Below are 17,262 nucleotides of genomic sequence, written 5' to 3' on the forward strand. Positions count from 1 at the left end.
TCCAACTGTGATTCTAACACAAGGATTCTAATGCAAGGACGTTTCTGTCTGGTTACTAGAAAACCCAACAGACCTCTGTGTTTGTAAAGAGAAGCTGGGGGTTAGGTATTTGAAAAATGGAAAGTAATGGGGTATGATTTGTTTAAATCTCTGTTTCTAGATTGTGTCTGCTTTGTTTAAACTGCATTGGCTTAGCCATGCAAAAACTGGAGAACAAAAAGAAGCTTTGTGTCTTTCAGGTGGTCTTAAAGGTAAAGCTGCTGGGCAAATATAACTCGCCAATAAAACGATTAAACTGGTCCACTCAGCAATGTCATTACATTTGTTCTCTCCCGTCCTGTAGGCTAAGGTGGAGTCAGCTATAACAGCTAACTTTCACAGGAACAGAACATCAGGAGATTATTTATTTATATAGCACCATCAATGTACATTTATTTATTTATTTATTTATTTATCATACTTATACCCCGCTCCTCAGCCAAAAAAAGGCTCTCGGGGCGGCTTACATTTAGCAAAAAAGACAGTCCCTGCCCTCAGGCTTACAGTCTAATAAAGACATGACACACACAAGGAAAAGGAGTCAAGGAGGGAGGGAGGAGAGAGAAAGAGAGAGAGAGAGAGAGAGTCCAGCAGGAGCAGGCCCCGATGTTACTTCTGCCTGCTCCTGTCCCCTCGGTCCTTCTTCTTCCCCACAGGGCCAAGATGGCAGTTTGCCCTGTGGGGGGGGGGGAAGAGTCCAGCAGGAGCAGGCCCCGATGTTACTTCTGCCTGCTCCTGTCCCCTCGGTCCTTCTTCTTCCCCACAGGGCCAAGATGGCAGTTTGCCCTGGGGGGGGAAGAGTCCAGCAGGAGCAGGCCCCGATGTTACTTCTGCCTGCTCCTGTCCCCTCGGTCCTATGTGGTGCTGTACATAGTAAAACAATAAAATAGCAAGACCCTGCCACATAGGCTTACATTCTAATAAAATCGTAATAAAACAATAAGGGAAGGGAATGCACTAAATAGGCACAGGGGACAATAAAACTAACAGTATAAATGTAAGATCAAAATCAAGTTCTAAATGCTTTAGAAAAAAAGAAAAGTTTTCAACTGAGGTTTAAAAACCCTTTTTTTATGTTTCATCAATAGGATGCCCAATTGGATCAGTAACAGGCCTGCATAAATTATGAGCCACTATGCTAGAGTTTTAATGCAAGACTAGCTTTGTCTGCAATCCTATACCCACTTATCTGGGAGTAAGATCAAGTGAACTCAGCGGGATTTATATCTGAGTAGACATGTATAGAATCGTGCTGTCGGTGTCCAAGTGACTATTTAATGTGAGGCAAGATTATAGGTCTAGGTTAGCCACTGTGGAAACAGCAAGCTGGAGTAAACAGGCCTTTGGGCTGATCCAGGATGGCTCCTTGTCTTAGGCTAGAAAGGATTGGTTCCAATACAGATCCTTGACAGATACCACTTTACATCTTTCTATTGCAAGAACTGACCTTTTATTCTTACTCTGTTTTCTGTTCTGTAACCAGTTCCTAATCCATAAGAGGATCTCTCCTCTTATCCCATGACTGCAAAGTTTGCTCAGAAATTTTTGATGAGGGACTTTGTCAAAATTCTTTTGAATGTTCAAGTAAACAACGCCTACCCCATCACCCCATCCACATGCTCACTGTCACTCTCACTCTCAAAGGACTGTACAAGATAAGTGAGACAAGACTTCTGTTTGCAAAGCCAAGTTGACTCTTCTTCAGCAAGACGTGTACTTCTATATGATTGTTAATGTTATGTTTAATCATACTTTCCATCAGTTTATCCAGAACCAGCCTTAAGCTAACAGCCTGTAATTCTGGAATTCCCCCTGGATTCCTTTTTTAAAAAATTGGCATTACCTTGACCACTTTCTAGTCTTCTTGTGCAGAGACTGATTTTATGTAGAGACATGTTACATATTTTTGTCGGAAGATTAGTAGTTTTACTCTTGAGTTGTTTCAAGAACTCAGATGGATACCATCTGGACCCGGTAATTTTTCAATAAGGTTTATAATTTTATCTTTTGTTACTGCTATTTGCCTCAGTTCCTCATGTCAGCTCAGGCATGGGTATCTGCACTACATCTGCTGCAGTGAAGATAGAGGAAAAGAATTCATCCAGATTTCTGAAATCCCGTTATTCTCCTTCAGTACTCCTTTAATTCCCTTGTAATTCAACAGCATTTGATATGCTTGCAAAATGCTCCTCAAAATCCTTTTTTCATCTCTTGTCTGCTTAGTTTTATTTCAATCTGGATTGAGCTTCAGTTAACTGGCCATCAGTCCATTACTGTGACCAAATGCCGATTCAGCACATCCGCTGCTTCATCTGGGTTTGACAAGAGAAACAGAGTTGTGTGTCATCAGCATAGTGATGACATTATACTCTAAAACAGGGGTTTGGAATCTCTTTCAGCCCAGAGACAGAATGCAATTTTGGAGCAGCTCTCAGGGGTTGTATTCCAATGGTGGTGGTGAAGTCAAAGGCAAAAGGAGTAGAGGCAAAGGCTAAAAGATTGGGGCCAAATACCAGCAGTTTAAAGCTTTTATGGCTAGTAACTAAGCTTTAGGAGAGGCATTTCAACTTTTTTAGAGTGGTCTTTTAGGGGAAACACCATGCAAAGCTGGAAAATCAAATGATCAGTAGTCAAGGGAAAGGGTGTGTTGCCTTCTCAGGAACCCAGAGGAACAGATTGGGACCTCAGGAAGGCTGGATTTGGGCCACAGGCCTGAGTTTCCCCAACTCTGCTCTAAAACTCTGGATGACCTCAGTGATTTCATATAGCTATTAGGACAGCATAAGATGGTACCCTGTAGCTCCCAAAGCACAGATGCTAGAGGGTCAAGCAGAAACCCACCAGTATCACCTTCTGAAAATACCTATATACATACAAGCTGAGCCAGAGACCTGTCCATAAGCTCCATCCGACGAGCGTTTTATTGCACGCTCATTACTGGGCACTCACGGAGTTTGCTCAGGTCCTTCACATGACGTCGTCTGCCTTCTGCGCGCCTTCTGGCCTTCCTTGCACGACAAAAAAAAGTATGGTTAAGTCCGATGTATTTTAAACACAGGAGTGCTGCTGTCTCCTGCTGTGTGCAGGAGAAACAGCACCATTAGAACAGCGCACTCAGTGGGCCTCGTGCTCGTTGTGTACTTCCTCTTTTGAAAGAGGAAGTAACTAAGGGAAAACACGGGTGGGGAAGCAAAGGTAGAGAGCGTGTTAACCCCCGGTGTGATAGAGCTTCATATCTAATTCAGACAGTCTCTCAAAATTAACACATTGGCTCCAATATAAACTACTTTATATGACATTGTGTAGTGAAGAGAACAGAGAGGGAGTTTTACTAAAGTATGTGAAACTTCAGTTTTGCCTTGCAAAATATTTTCCCACACTGAGCCTTGTGTTTGTGTGTCATTTGCACTGTTTTATTTTTCCCAGGGATCTGATGAAGCAAGTTTTGCATGCCAAAACACACTTGTTAAGCCTTTAAATTGCCACAGGCTTGCTTTTATTTAAGCAGCTTTACAACCCAAATCCTCTGCAAGTTTATGAAGACCCATTGAGTTGCATCCAGACTTCGTCATACTAGACTCATTGAAATCAAAGGGTCCTGTCATGACAAATTTAAGTCCCATTCTTTACAGAGGGTTTATTGGAAGTATGACTAAGGCCTAATCTACACCAAGGAGGATATTGCAGTATAAAAGAGGTATATAAAATGCAGGAGCCACACCAAGCATGACATTGTGGTATGAAAGTGGTATACGGTATGTGTCAATGGGCCCCAATAGTTGTCAGTGCACTTCAATACTGCTATAAAGCAGTAGTGTGGCTCCTGCCAATTATACTGCTTTCATACCACTAGCATAGTGCAATATCCTGCTTGGTGTAGGTTAGGCCTAAATCTGGATCAGACCCCTGCTAGGGTGACCATATGAAAAGGAGGACAGGGCTCCTGTAGCTTTAACAGTTGTATTGAAAAGGGAATTTCAGCAGGTCTCATTAGTATATATGGAAAACCTGGTGAAATTTCCTCTTCATCACAATAGTTAAAGCTGCAGGTGCCCTGCCCTCTTTTAAATCTGGTCATAGTATAGCAGCAGTATAGCTCCTGCAGCTTTAACTGGTGTGATGAAGAGGGAATTTCACCAGGTTCTCCATATATACAAATGACACCTGCAGAAATTCCCTTTTCTATGCAACTGTTAAAGATATAGGAGCCCTGTCCTCCTTTTCATATGGCCACCTGGACTCAATGTCTAACAGAGCAGTTCAGTGCGTGTTTACTCAAAAATAAGTCCCCCTGTGTTCCACAGGCCTTTCTTGTAAGTATGTTTAGGAATGGCGACACATCCGACTGCAGAGTCTAAGCGGGCTGTGCCTGGTCAGGCTGAAGGATCTCGCCGCCCGGCGCTTATCCCAGGTGACCGTATCGAGGGCCTCAAGATTTACTGCATTTTTAATCTAGGCTTGCCTCTGTTTTTCGTCGGTTTGGCCGAGCGGGAAAGAGCGCAGCGGCGCGTGGTTCCCGCCCTCAGTGGGCTGCCTTTGTTGCAGTGTCGGTAGGCCGCGACCGGCGTCGCTGTGGGCCTGCGAGGGGAAGCGGGCAGCTCCCTTCTTGGCGTCGAGCGAGAGCGGCTGTTTGGTGCCGACGGAGCCTGCGCCAGCGTCTCGGCCCAGGCGGCGCTTCGTCTTCGCCGCCGACCCCGCCTCCGCCTCTCGCACTCGCTCGCAGCGGCCGACGGGGAGGCGGGCAGAGGGACGAGCGAGGGTGGGGCGAGGCGAGGCGCGGAGCCCCCTTTGCAGCAGGCGCAGCCACCTCCGTCGCCTCAGTGCTCGGGCATGGCCGACAGCGCCAGCGAGAGCGATACGGACGGCGCGGGCGGCAGCGGCAGCGGTGGCGGCGGAGCGCCGGGCGCGCTGCCTGGATGCCCGGCCGGGCCTGGCTCGGCGGGAGGCAGCAAGGCGGGCGGCATCGTGATCTCGCCGTTCCGGCTGGAGGAGCTGACGAACCGGCTGGCGTCGCTGCAGCAGGAGAACAAGGTGCTCAAGATCGAGCTGGAGACCTACAAGCTCAAGTGCAAAGCGCTGCAGGAGGAGAACCGCGACCTGCGCAAGGCCAGCGTCACCATCGTGAGTACGGGGAAGGGGAAGGAGAAGGCGACCCTCGGCCTCGCCCGTCCGCCCGCCCGCCCCTTTGCTGGGCGCCTAAGCCAGGGCGCCTCTGGAACCGAGCGATTCGGCCCCGGGCAGTTGGCGAGGACCGGTGGCGGGTCTTGCTGGCGGGTGGAGGGGAGAGACGCCAGCAGCAGCAGCCAGCCTCTGATGGGGCTGCTGCTGCTGCATGTCAGCCCCAGGCCTGGCCTGTGAGGGCATGAGGGAGATGGGCGGGGCTGCCTGGGAAAGTCGCTCAGGCGGCTTCAGGTGGGGGCGCCGAGTGGGGCTGTGGGGCTGAGTCTGAGGAAAGAAGAGACCCGCTGGGAGGGCGCCTGGCTTCCCCGCGCCTCCTTCGTATCCCGGGCCGAGCAGCCCCCTCTGCTCTCGCCCCCAGCCTGCTGCCGTTGCTGTGGCCTCTTCGCTCTGGCAGGCCAATGCTGTGGCGCGTTTACTCGGGAGTAAGTCCCGCGGCCGAGTCCCGTGGTGTGACTCCTCCTAGGGACGGGAACGTGCGCGCAGGATTGCGGCTAGGAAGAGTAAACGTCGGAGTTGGGCCTCCTCCTTGCTACATGGCCACTGCCAGGCTTGCTTTGGGCCCCTGGTGGCTGTTCTGCTCATCGGGAGTGTGCTTCTCGCACGTTTTTAGGAGCAGTTGCATCTACTCCCCGCCGGCTCATGCCAGCAAGCGATTTACCTTCTATTTCTGAGTGTTGGGATGTGGTTCTTTGTCTTGCACACCGGAGTAAGGGTGGTATTGGAGGTTGCTGTTGCACAAATTGGAGTGACATGGTACTGGGTAAGTTGGTAGATGAGCCAAAGCAAGGCCTATGTGTGAATGCAGAAGGGAAGAACTAGCTGAGTAGTTATCCACCTTTAGATAGAAAAGCCAGGTGTCTATACTCCGTCCTACTGTCCTGCAGTTCCATCACATAAGTCCAGTCTTTCCCAACTGAGTGCCCTCCAGATGTTTTGGACTTCAACTCCCATCAGCCCCAGCCAGCATGGCCAATGGTCAGGAGTTCTGGGAGCTGTAGTCCAAAACATCTGACCAAGAAAACAGGACATGGGAAAGGCCTATGCAGGTAGTGGCTGGCTTGGCTTGTATTGGCTGAGGTGACCAAGGCACAAAGCAGGCTTAGCTCTCACACCGGTGGTATCACCGAGTACGCTCCTTTAATTTCTTTCAGATAATTCACATGTAAGGGGCAACGTTCTTGTGCTTGAGGGAAGCCTGCCTGCCCCTTAATAATGATCCTTACTGATGGAACCCCAACAGTTGCATGCTCTCAAGGAGCCTTCCAATATACAAGCTCTCCTTTTGAACACACCCCACTTGCTATAATCAGTATCCCGTTGTTCTAGTTTAATTCGAATGGTAAGCATTTTTTTCCTGAAATCTCTGGTAAACACTTGCCAAGACTTGCAGATCTGTTATCTACCCACCACTTGTGGCAAATTTGCTGTAACCTTCTTCAAGTGTCCATATGTTACTTTTATATGGGATTCCTGTCAAAAGGTCTGGAGTTACTGTGTTGCCAAAATCCTGTGCAGGCATACCATCTGAATGTTTGCGCTGAGTTCTATCAGTCCTGCCTTACTGTACAATATTTTATTGCATCTAGTAGTAGTTTTATGTTGAGGCAGTGCTAGATTTGGTGCAAATCACTTTTCTCTTTTGTAAGAGAATAAAAACTTCTTTTGTTAGACCAGGGATATGATATCTGAATCAGAATGGGTATTTCCAAAGCTTTGAGCTAGTGTTGGTTGTCTTAAGTGCCTTTGGTTCTTGGAGAGAAGATTATTTAGCCTAATGAAACGACCTGGTTTGTAGTAGATTCAGGGTTGCACCTTGTGTCTGTAGAGCTGTTGAGGGACCATGTGAATTTGTCATTGTCTTTGGTTTATCCTGGTTTTCAGTACTGAATATTGGATACTCTAGCAAGCTAAACAAGTTTTGGCTTGTCTGGCCATAGGTTCATGTGATCTAAGTCAAGCTAAATATGCGCTGAACATAATGTCTACTGCAAATATGGACAAACTGCTTACAAATGTATTCTGTGAACATTAACAACAGTGATACATTAGACCAGACTTGTCATTCTGTTGTAGCAAAAATAACAATGGCATCTTAAAGACGTCGTTTTTATTTTTAAAAACAGTGATCATATATGCTGTGATCTCCAATGGATTTATAGAACTGTTTGTCTTAGTACAGCTGAAATTTACCATAGTCTCTGCCAATGTTATATGCTTGTCAATTTTATTACAGAAAATTTATGGCATTTCCAAAATGCCATCCATTTGTGGTATCAAATTGGGAGCTCACTAAGGAGAAGCAGTGCTCTTCTCTGACCCTTACAGTCCTTTAGATAGGGTGGTAATAAAGAAGAGATGCATCTAAAATGCCTGGGTAATTCACACCTTTCAGAACCAATCTTATGGGCCTTTGTGGGTTCTCAGAAGTGCCAATAGCTGTTAAAATTCAGAGTGTAGTCTCCAGCTAGCAATTTGGTTTAAAACACACACACACACACACACACACACACACACACACACACAGAGGAGCTTCTGGGGAACCAGAAAGCCTCTTAGCTCATCTCTAAAGCTATCTGTACATGTGTGAATTGACACCTTGTTTAAAGGACTCTAAAAAGCTGTTTCTAAAAGAAGAGCTAGGTTAGCTTGCAGCAGTAAATGGAGCAAAAAAGTTGCAACAGCATCTTAAAAGCATGAAGAGACAGAATTAACACAACTGCAGCTGACTTAGCCTGTGCAAATAATGCCAATAATCATAATTTTTCTAAATGCAGAAGAGGAGCTGTAACCTTCTGTTAATCCCCCTCTCCTACCAGGTTACTTTGCTCATGCAAGTGGGCCACTTGTGATGTTGTTATTTGCACAGGTAAGCTGACTGAAATAACATCTGCACTGGCTCTAAGGCGATCTGCAGCACTAGCCCCATTCTAATAGTTTTACAACCGTAGAGACTCTAAAGGTGGTGACGCTTTGCTTGTGAGGGGCAGAGGAGTTTGTTCATTCCTTTATTCATTCTCCAATGACACCCATTTCCCCATACAGGTCAACAGACTACAAGATTGACTTGACTGGATCACAAGCAGCTTTTGATCTAGTGAATTTCACATGTAAGGAAAACTTTAGAAAGAGAACATGCAAGTTGATTTGAGATAAAGAGATAACTTTGCAGTTCTTTTAACAAATTCATGGATATGTAGATAAAACACTCATCCTTTCACATAATTAAAAGCACTATCTTAAAATGCATACATTTAAAATGGTTTCAAAATTAATATGGGCTTTCTGGTGGCAGGGGAAGCACATTGCTCATCATGTCCTGTGTCCTAAGTCCCTTAAAAGGATACACGGATGTGTGCATATTTATTGCCTCAGTCCTGGTTGTGCTGCTGGGATCTAATTTTGGTATTGGTTTTTTAAGATACTGCTTGAAATGCTGCACGCATCTGCAAAACTAGTTTGACTCCTAATTGTGGTAGATCAAAAATATGAACCTGTATCCTATGGGCAGTGACACCTCTACCAATTTTCAAAAACGTTATACACAGTCTAACTAAACTAGTTGATTGTGGAATGGCCTTTCATAGCCAAGTGAGTGGTTAATCCATACACTGAGTAAACCTGTTTTTTTATGGAAGCTGTCTGTCATTTATTCTTATTCAGTTCTTAAATTTGCATTCATATTTGAGAGTTGAATAGCATATTGGAACTTTTTTATTCATTTTGAATCTGTTTGAAATCTATGTGCTTTGAGTTTATTCCTAGTGATATTGAGCAGAGCCTGACAATTGCAGTGGCAAAAGCATCACTTGTGGCTCCCCACCACCACCATAAGTGCAACTGCAATTTGCATGATCACCCACAAAGCAGTGCCATCTCTTCCGAACCTGGCGCAATGCTGGGGGCTTGCAGTAGGAGTTGTGGGGCGAATGAGAAGCCATCCCCACCGCGCCAGGTTCAGATGATCTGGCAACCTGCACTGCATCGCATGTAATTATCCAAATCACGGTCACACGTGTGGGGACAGGAGAAGAAGCCACGATCAGTTCTTTCACCTTCTGCAATCATCCAAACACAGCCATTGTATCTTAGGAAGTATTGTTTATGGCTCTGGTAGCTTAGTGAGTTTCTGTTGAATATTCATTCTGTTATTCTAGAGGCAACCTCATGGAATTTATAAAATATTGGCTTATGTCTGTACTTCTTGAAGGATAGTAAGCATGTCCAACTTGGGAAGTAGTACTTCCTACTTTTCTAGAGGTAGATCCAAAATGTCGTTTGGACAGTTGGAGATTCCTATTCTTTATATTGACTTCAGAAAATAAAAAATGGAGTGTCCACCCTCTTGCATTCTATTAAGAGTTATTGTGACAGGGAAACTTTCATCCATGATATCAGTGAGGGACCTCCTGTTATAGGGAGCATATCTGTCTCTAGCTTACAAGAGAACCAGGAATTGCTACTGCCCGGGGTTCTACTGAGGCTAATAATGGAAATACTTTGTGCACTCTGCTTGTTTAGTAGTCTCACATGATGGCAAGTTTTCCAAAGTATAGGTGAAATTTTCTGTGCATAATACTGTGAAGGTGACTTCATCTTGTGTACATTCTGTTAGACTTCTATACTATAGAGGGTGTCCAGAAATGTTCTGTACTTCTTTCTCTGGAAGCCTGTGGAGCCCTTTCAAAAGAGGTAAATGCAGGACTTCTATACAAATTAGTTACCTAGATAAGGGCTTGTTTTAACAATGTATATTATGTTCTTAATTCAGTTTTATGTATTTTATGTTTACTGCTGTTCCCTGCCTCGATCAAAATGGAGAGATGTGTAAGAAGAAATAATAATAAAAAACAACAACACAATGCAGATGATTAAATCCTGTTTTATATTAACCAGTCCATGGCTGGTTTGTTCAAATTGTTCATGTTTAAGTTTACGTTTAATGAGTCTTTAATTGAGGCACCTGGGTTGACATAGAAAACAAATATTAAGTAATTATTTTATTATTTATTTCAATATTTGTAGGCTGCCTATATTATTTATTTCAGTATTTATACGACCAGGGTTACCCCTTTTAAGGTGGCTTATAACATTAAAATGCAAAAGTCATAACATATTACAAAACATAATATTACGATGTAAAACACGAATACATCTAAAGATATAACAGCAGCCGCTAAAAACTGTATCTGCAAAATAAATCAGTCCAAATATAAAAACAAGTAGCAAACATTTCTTTCTGCACCTTTTAACCATCATGAAATAGTTCACTTATGGACTATCCACGGTGCTTTAAAATTCAGTTTTGGTATATTCCACATTTGAAAAGAGTACCTTGTTGGGAAATGTTGTAATTTTACATTGTCAAAGTGACAAGTGGTCACAATGTGGTGATTACAGAGAATGTGTAGTTCCTTAGATGATTATCTTCATATTAAAGGTTTAAAATTTATGCAGGTTAGGCCATGGCCTCCATGCAAGTTCCAAGGGGTTATTTTAGTGTTACAGAATTATAATTAGCAAATTTATCTCCTCCTTTTGACTGCAAAATATCAGTCATTATCCAGTGAAATATTGCAAACCATTGTTAATATGAAATAGCATTCAGAGTGAATGTTGGATCGACATGCCTATTTTATGTATCAACATGCCTATGTTATGCAAATTGTTCCCTTTTCCCAAGTTGTGAATGATAGCCAGGTTTAGACTCAATCAAGTTCTGGTTGATCTTTATTTTGATTAGTATAGTGGAAATGATCCAGCCAGACTTAAACACACTTTAAGTCCCGTTTACTTTTTTTCCATGTTCAGTAGGTTTAATTTTTGGCACTGGTACATGAAAAAGGAAAAGACCTAACTGGGAAAAAGGGACAATGGTTTGAAGAATCGTAGTATAAAATGCTTTGGTCTTTGCTTTGATTGACGTCACAAAGACTGGTAACTTTCCCATTTTTAAATTTGAATATTGAAGTAGTTGTTAAAGGAAGTACTTTGAAACTCAGACATAGAAATCACTTATTGGGTTTGGGAAGAATGATCTGCAGGAAGAAGAGATGGAGTGCAATATAGTATTAGCCTCGGACAATGCTTACAAATGAGAAGCTAATCGGGAGGTTCTGCTTTCCTCTTAATAATTTAAAAGGAAACTGTGCCGGCAACCTTAATATAATTAATCACCCGCATTCATCATCTGTATGTCAGCCTTAGTGACTGCAAAAGCCAAGGAAACTCATGAAACAATGAGATCAGAGTCCTCTCATCCTCCCCCAATGTTTCACTGGGTGTACCTTTTTAAATGTAATTTGCTGTTGGTTATGGTTTACTGTTATTCGTTATTATTAAGTTTATGAGTCACCCTATAGCCGAAATTCTGAGGGCAGCATACATAATAAAAACAAATACAATAAGATTTTTTTTGTTACCGTGCTAACAGCATATTAGAGGTCTCTGCTCTCAAGGACCTTACAATGTACAATAATGAGAGGAAAGTGGAAAGAGGGACAGACAAGAACAATGAAGGAAGTGTATGGGCAAATAGCATTATATGTGCTTAAACCATGTTTAAAATTGGGAAGGGGATAGGCCAGAAGTCTCATGAATTTTGAGGAGTGGTTTGAAGAAACAGAGTGGTACTGTATGTGCATGAAATTGCCTCCCTGAGATAGGGGCAGTGAGGGAGACCAGCTAGATACATAGATATTATTCTTTGAGGTCATCTTTGGAGTCTAACTGTTAAATATTGGTCAGAAGTTGATCTATAAATGATTTCTATTTATTGAGTAATTTAGTAGCACAGATAGTTCAGAAAAGGTGACTGAAGAATTTGGAAAGGTACAGCATTTCTATAGCAACCTTTTGGCAATCAGCCTTTAATATCCTTGAAAATCCTTGTAAAATGAGTATTTAAATAGCTTGAGATATTTAAATAGCTTGAGTATTTAAATAGCTTGCAAAGCAGTTTAGATACTGAAAAATCAAACAAGACCCAAAGTTAGAACATGGAGAAGTGGTGTTAAAATCAATTATATATAGCTAGTGAAGTATTCACATACAAGTAATAAGGAATGGGTTGAAAGCCTGAAAAAAAAATAGAATATAAATGTAACAGCCAATTCTTAACTATTTTTCATTGTCAGTACCATTGAGGTTTAGAAGTGCTTCCTCTTTTAGTTCAGTATTTTTTAGTAGCCAAGATTACAGTTAGTGTTTTAAAAATGGAAATGTGTATAACTCAAATATACCTTTGGAAATGTACTTTTTGCTGCATGAGAGTCTTAAGTCTTGGGACACATCTCTGAAACCAATGGAATGTGGATGTTAATGTAAAAAGAATGGAAAGAGATGTGCTAGTGTTTGGTTTTTAAATCAGAAATAAAAGGTTAGCTCATTTAATTTATTACATTTCAGTACTAAACTCAGATGTGTAGTACTAAAATCTGCTTTGCCTATTACACACTTAAATGCACATAGTCATGGAGGATAACTTTTATAACATTTGCAAACTGATACTAGGAGAGAGCAGGCTGCAGGAGAAGTTACCCAAGCTTCTGATAGCTGAGATTTTTTTTCTCTTGAGTTAAAACTGGAGGCATACTTTACTTGTATAAAAACAAACTAAATAAGATCTGTAAGAGTGAGAACTCTCTGCCCTCAGAGGAGCTTTTCGCCTGTGTTTCTGAGTCACAATTCTGAGTGTGCCATTTCCGAGAGTAGGTAATTTTGTTGTGTCTCTGCATGCAGAGTGATTTGATGATCAAATTGCATTTGATACAAACGTGGTAGAAGTACCTATTCCCAAGCAGAGGCTGATCAGGCTGGAAGTACAAGTCGTACTGAGATGCATTAGGCATCCTCCTCTGTAGCTAGATATTTTCAACTTATCATAGAATCATAGAATAGCAGAGTTGGAAGGGGCCTACAAGGCCATCGAGTCCAACCCCCTGCTCAATGCAGGAATCCACCCTAAAGCATCCCTGACAGATGGTTGTCCAGCTGCCTCTTGAATGCCTCTAGTGTGGGAGAGCCCACAACCTCCCTAGGTAGCTGATTCCACTGTCACACTGCTCTAACAGTCAGGAAGTTTTTCCTGATGTCCAGCCGGAATTTGGCTTCCTTTAATTTGAGCCCGTTATTCCGTGTCCTGCACTCTGGGAGAATCGAGAAGAGATCCTGGCCCTCCTCTGTGTGACAACCTTTTAAGTATTTGAAGAGTGCTATCATGTCTCCCCTCAATCTTCTCTTCTCCAGGCTAAACATGCCCAGTTCTTTCAGTCTCTCTTCATAGGGCTTTGTTTCTAGACCTCTGATCATCCTCGTTGCCCTCTTCTGAACACGCTCCAGCTTGTCTGCGTCCTTCTTGAATTGTGGAGCCCAGAACTGGACGCAATACTCTAGATGAGGCCTAACCAGGGCCGAATAGAGAGGAACCAGTACCTCACGTGAGGTACTTGCAGGAGTTGAATTGCTCTTTAATTTATGAATACTCTTCTGGCAGTTCCCTTGCAGTACACTAGCCATTTGAGACATGCGTACTGCTGGACAGATAGATCAGGATCTAAAAAATTCTTTAGAGCTGTCACAAGTGCTTTTGGTATGTGTTGTGTCTTTTTCTCTACCCCAGCTTCAGATCCTCACAAAGCCACTTTCAAAAGACCCCAGAGTTGTGTGAACAGCTTGCCTGGCAGTGCAATGGGAGCAGCTCTAAGACCTCCCAGGATATGCAAAAGATCACTGCGCAGCTGTTTGGATTCAGGTTATGATAAATGCTATTTGATCCTGATTGTATGTCTGGGAGCAGGGGCTGAGCCAGTATGTGTGCCCTCGTCCTCTGTCAGGTGGCAAATTGGTGTTCTGTTTGGCACATAGATGTCTTGATGCACAGCAGTGGCCATGCAGTCCATTTGTAGCATCTTTCTGATGTCTCCTTTTCCATCTTTTTTCTAGTACTGGGTGGAGAAGTCAGTTAATGTTTTAGACTACAAATAAGCAATTTCTAGCTTTCAATAATCTATTCATTCTGCAGTCAGCAAAATTGACAGGCCATTGGGTATATTTTGATTTCTTGATCATTGGAGGAGCAGAGCTGACAGCAAAGGCTTAACTCCTTATCTTCCATTTAAGTCTGGGTCGATTTGACAGACTTGTTATTCCTTCTAAAAGAGGAGGATTCTCTTCAGTCTTGACTCTGCCTTCTAATGAAAAGCAGGGTTAGTTTGTAGCTCTCAAGCTCTTGGGAGTTCATTGACTTACCACAACTGATTGCTTTTTCTTCTCCATCTCCAGTCTCTTAGGCAGGGACTATAGGGGGCTTAAGTCTCCTTACTTTCAGCCCCTGGTGTAGTGGGAACAGCTCCCAGCTTTCCAAGTAGTAGAAGTTCTTGGATGTGCCTAAATAGTTCTTTGGACTCTGTTGCATTATTTCATAATGATATGGAGTAAGATGAGCCTGAAAGTTGCTGTAATTTTTTCCGAGGACATTTTGACAATTGTTAATTAAATAATTTTTCATGTAAGAACACCTCAGAAAAAAGAGACAATTCCTACTTTTACAAATATGTATAGGGAAAAGCAACAACAATATCAACTTCGGTCACCAAACAGTTCATCTTAGGCAGAAAGGTGTAATTTTGTTTTTATTTATTTTTTTTAGCAGTGATGCACCTTTATTTAATCTTATATGAATTATTACATTTATATCTCAACTTTCCTCCAGTGATCTCAAGGAGGTATTTATGACTCTCCCTTTTTGTCCTCACAACAACCTTGTGAAGTTGGTTAGGCAGTATATTACTGGCCCAAGGCTAGCCCAAGACTTTTTGCTGTTTGAGGTGAAGCATCAGATGGTGTCTCTTCTCCCCTTCCCTGGTAGTAAAAATACAACAATAACAAACTTAGAAACTAACAATGTGCTATCCTTTAATAACACCCAAAATCAGCTGCCACCCCCCTCTATCCAATGGTAGGACTGATCCTGTGTCACTCAGTGAGCTTCATGTCTGAGTAGGGATTTGAACCTGGTTCTTCCCAGCTCTGGTCTGACTCTCTAACTAGTATACCTTTCTTATTCTGAGATTCCATAAATGATGTTTGGAGCTACTTTTGTGACCTCTCTGAGGTCAATTCTCCACTTAGCACTGGATCTTATTGCCTGAAATTATTTTGCTTACTTGGCTTCTAGTGGGATTTTCATTTGCCAGAGTATTCTCTAAATATCTAGCACCTCCACTTTGCTCCTTTGCAACAGTTAGCAAAATTCTGCCAAAGGTCTTTTCCATGTTTTTGATGTCATCCCTATTTATGCTGATTTTTGATGATTGATGCCCATGTATAATTGCATAGGAATAGTGCTGGTGACACACCAATACTGGGACAAAACTGTAGACACACAGTTTGCAAAATAGCTGTGAAATGATATTGCAGTCACAGGGTAGTACAGTGATGGGGAAATTATCTAAAGTGGCAAGTCAAGGCGAGAAGCTAGAAATATTTGCTTAGTTTTTGGTTTGCATTAACTGTGACTATGCTATACTTTACATCAAGCTTGTATTAAACCAGATTCTTAACAGAGGCCAGTATGGCATCCTTTTGTTCTGATGTTGAGTTTCATTTTCTTCAAAGACCCCTTGATAGATTAGTTGTGCAAAATGTCGGTTTTGATCTTCCTGCAACTGAGTTTATGTGTATGTTGTATCTTATATCCTAATAAGGTTTGGAATGAAATACTTTGTTTGGAAGATGAAATTGATGTGCAAGTTCTACTCTCAGGGAGAGGGGTTAGAGTTGCTTTTCTGTGTTGCCTTTTAAGGCCTTGACAGTAGAGAAGAGATGGATGTAACTATTGAGACCCTTCACCTTTTTCTTAATTAATGAAATTGCAAGCTCCTTTTCTTTTACTTTTTTATCCTAAGTGCTGTCAGTGATTAAGCTGCTATATGCTTTTGTTTTTGCATGTTCTGAGACTAGGGCCAGGAACTAAAGAACCATGAAACTAGTTCTGTGAATCCAGTTCAGGATTTAGACTTGTTTGTCAGCACCTCACCCCCGCATGCTCGTACACACTTATTCCACATAGCAAATTGGTTTTGGAAACTAATTGGAGGGATTAAAATGCATTTTGTGATAATAACGTAGGGACCTCTTCTTCAAAGAAGAAAACAAAATACAAAACTTTCAGTGGGCTCGTGCAAACACCTGTGTGAACTAATTCTTCTTGGGCTTTGGTCACTGATAAAGCCAGCAATTTAGTTAGGTTAATGTCAATGTAGGGAATTATCCTGACTTCACTAAATGGGAGTTTCACAGTTGTTAGAAAAAATTGCTCAGGAAAGGAAGAATAGGAATGCTTTCTCTCTGGACTTGTTTCTCTCTGGACTTGTTTTGAGAAGTTCTTAAGAACTTTTTCAAGATGCCCTGCAGTAACAGCTACTTTTGGCAAATTGAGGGGTGTGGTATCACACGTTGTAAGGAGGATGGAACGCCCCAGGCAATGAACAGCTGTCATCAAGCAAAATGTTTTGTTCATTTCACTTCCTTATTTGAAAAGTTAGCTATTTTTTGCCTTTCTTTAGAGACATTGCTTGTTCTTTTCTTTTTTCCTTTTTTTTTTTGACTCTCTTCAGATTGTCCTGCTAAGAAAAAGAAAGAGCAAAGGTGGCTTTCTTTTCCATGATAGTGTATTGCAGACCATGCCACATTATTTTAATAATTGCACACTCCATTCATAAAGCAAAATCAAGTGGAATTCCAGGGAGGAATTGGACAAATGCCAAAATGCAAAGGGTGGGAGTTACTCAAGAGAACAGTTAAACAAAGCAGGCAATTTGTATCTTTGTTCCTCTATTTGTGCTTCCCACATGCTGGGGAACAGCAACAGATCACTCTCCTTGCAGCTAGGTATACAAATAAAATAATAATAATAATAATAATAATAAGAAAGAAGAAGAAGAAGAAGAAGAAGAAGAAGAAGAAGAAGAAGAAGAAGAAGAAGAAGAAGAAGAAGAAGAAGAAGAAGAAGAAGAAGAAGAAGAAGAAGAAGAAGAAGAAGAA

General features: G+C 42.3%; 1 protein-coding gene across 1 annotated transcript in view; it reads left to right on the top strand.

Moving 5' to 3' along the window:
• Positions 1–4,845: 4,845 nt before the first annotated feature.
• Positions 4,846–17,262, top strand: part of CCDC6 (coiled-coil domain containing 6) — a 54,207-nt gene continuing 41,790 nt past the window's right edge. The window contains exon 1 of the mRNA XM_063133092.1: positions 4,846–5,160. Within this exon, the coding sequence (XP_062989162.1) occupies positions 4,870–5,160 (291 nt within the window). The 5' untranslated portion in view covers positions 4,846–4,869. The remainder of the gene's footprint in view (positions 5,161–17,262) is intronic.

Source organism: Elgaria multicarinata, chromosome 8 (assembly GCF_023053635.1).
Source record: "Elgaria multicarinata webbii isolate HBS135686 ecotype San Diego chromosome 8, rElgMul1.1.pri, whole genome shotgun sequence".
Lineage (NCBI taxonomy): Eukaryota > Metazoa > Chordata > Lepidosauria > Squamata > Anguidae > Elgaria > Elgaria multicarinata.